General features: G+C 49.4%; 2 protein-coding genes across 2 annotated transcripts; both read right to left on the bottom strand.

The window, feature by feature from the left end:
* Nucleotides 1-30: 30 nt before the first annotated feature.
* Nucleotides 31-909, bottom strand: LOC105559841 (the record flags this gene model as incomplete). Its single annotated transcript, XM_012008451.1, has 1 exon — nucleotides 31-909. A coding segment is annotated over exon 1 (879 nt), but the record flags the coding sequence as incomplete, so codon positions are not given.
* A 21-nt stretch (nucleotides 910-930) lies between these two features.
* Nucleotides 931-1,816, bottom strand: LOC105559832 (the record flags this gene model as incomplete). Its single annotated transcript, XM_012008441.1, has 2 exons — nucleotides 931-1,182; nucleotides 1,266-1,816. Coding segments are annotated over 2 exons (803 nt in total), but the record flags the coding sequence as incomplete, so codon positions are not given.
* Between the last annotated feature and the right edge of the window lie 104 nt (nucleotides 1,817-1,920).

Genomic DNA, 1,920 nt, shown 5'->3' with positions numbered 1-1,920 from the left:
AGAGTCCGTCCACATATGAGTTGCCGTTACGTCCATGTTCAAAGTGGCTGTGACGTATTGCATGAGCCGAGAGAGCAGAAGAGCAGCCGTGAGTTCAAGTCGCGGGATTGAGAGCCGCTTGAGAGGTGCTACCTGAGTCTTGGAGCACACAAGTGAGAACGTGGCGCCGTTTGAGTCGTGAACGGAGATGTATATGACTGCAGCCATTGCCAATTGAGAAGCATCAGAGAATCCATGAAGTTCCACTTGCGAGTCGCTCCACGTATTGAGCCACCGAGGTATTGAGAGCCTGGCCAGGCTTGTGAGTTCTTCTCTGATGATGAGCCACCGGGCTGAGAGCTGGGATGGCAGTGGATCATCCCATTGGAGCTTGTGCAGCCACAGCTCCTGCAAGAGAATTTTGGCCTTGATCACGACAGGTGATGCAAAACCAAGTGGATCGAGTATCTGAGCCACTTCAGATAAAACGAGGCGTTTTGTGAGTCTGCCTTCCGAGCGTGAGCTTCGGGTTGAGAATGCAAAGGTATCTTCTTGAGGGAGCCATTTGAGTCCGAGTATCTTGGTTGCGCAATCGTCGAAGGTGATTTGTGAGCCTTGGTCTTCGCTGTCGGTGACAGTCTTGAGTATGTCGGGATGAGTTGCATGCCATTTTGCTAGTGGGAAGCCGCCCGCCATGCAGAGGCCCCTTAGTTGATGTGCGACCTCCTGCAATTGTTGTATTGTATCTGCACCACCAAATATATCAGTGACATACCTGCCGTGAGTGATAGCTGGCACAGCCAGTGGGAAACTATGTCCTTCGTCTTCTGTTAATTGTAACAAGGTCCGTACGGCTGAGAATGGTGCGACCTTCATCCCGTAAATGCCCGTTGTTGAATGATATGGCACCTCATTGAGCTGATTGTCCATCCAGAGTATCCGCTGTAACTCTCAGTCATCCTTGTGAATCTGGATCGGTCTGTCCATTTTGGTGATGTCCGTAGCGAAAATGTGACGATGTCTACGTATCCTAGGTAGAACATCTGAGATGTTCAGATGTAGCTTTGCTCCAGTGTACATGAGGTAGTTGACCGGGTAGCCTGATCTGGATGCGCTAGAGCCATTGAAAACCACCCGCAGTTTCGCTGTAGTACTGGCCGGCTTGAGAACACCGTGATGTGTCAGGTGAAATGTGAGCGATGACTTGAGATGAATGATGCCTTCGTAATGTGGTTGAGTGTCTCGTAATCAATCATGAATTGTTGATAGAGACGTTGATAATTCACATCCCTTGAGAATCGTCTGCGTAATCCCTTCAGACATTGATGAGCGACGTTGTAAGAATCACCCAAAAGATCGTCTGGTGAATTGAGTAGAATCCTGTCGATGTACCTCTCTGGAGAATCACGAAAGTGTGTAGTATTGAAGTGCTTCTCGCACCTCTGCTCGTTAGGTGTGAGCTGAGTGACATCGTGAGTAGGCACCTCCTCTTGATTCCAAAATTTCGTCAATAACTCAATAAGAGCATCCTCGTTGAATTGAGTAGCAGCATGATGCGTTGACGTGCGTGTTGCTTCCCTATTGTCTGATCCAAGAACGAGCCATCCGAAGATGGAGAGTTGCGCTATCGGCATGAGTGGAGAATGCCTGATGATATTGGGCTTGATGATTTGCCCGTAAGCGTCTGCGCCGATGAGGATGTCAACTGGCCGCGGGATGAGAAAATCAGGGTCGGCTAATGCCAAGTTCTTGAGATGCGGCCATTCTTCCGGTTCTGCCTCGAACGATGGTAAGATTGATGTAACTGTCAGCAGGACATGAGCTTGAATTGTGGCAGCTGCGTTGGAATGTGTCGAGCGTAACGTGAGTGACACGACTCCTCGTGTCCAAGTACACTCCTTGCCTGCAATTCCAGTGACGACAATACTTGAGTAGTGACGA

The sequence above is a fragment of the Vollenhovia emeryi genome, unplaced genomic scaffold (genome assembly GCF_000949405.1).
Source record: "Vollenhovia emeryi isolate VEMERY1.0 unplaced genomic scaffold, V.emery_V1.0 DF946370.1, whole genome shotgun sequence".
NCBI classification, from domain to species: Eukaryota; Metazoa; Arthropoda; class Insecta; order Hymenoptera; family Formicidae; genus Vollenhovia; species Vollenhovia emeryi.
Note: the sequence above shows the minus strand (reverse complement) of the source record. Positions and strands in the feature narration are given on the sequence as shown.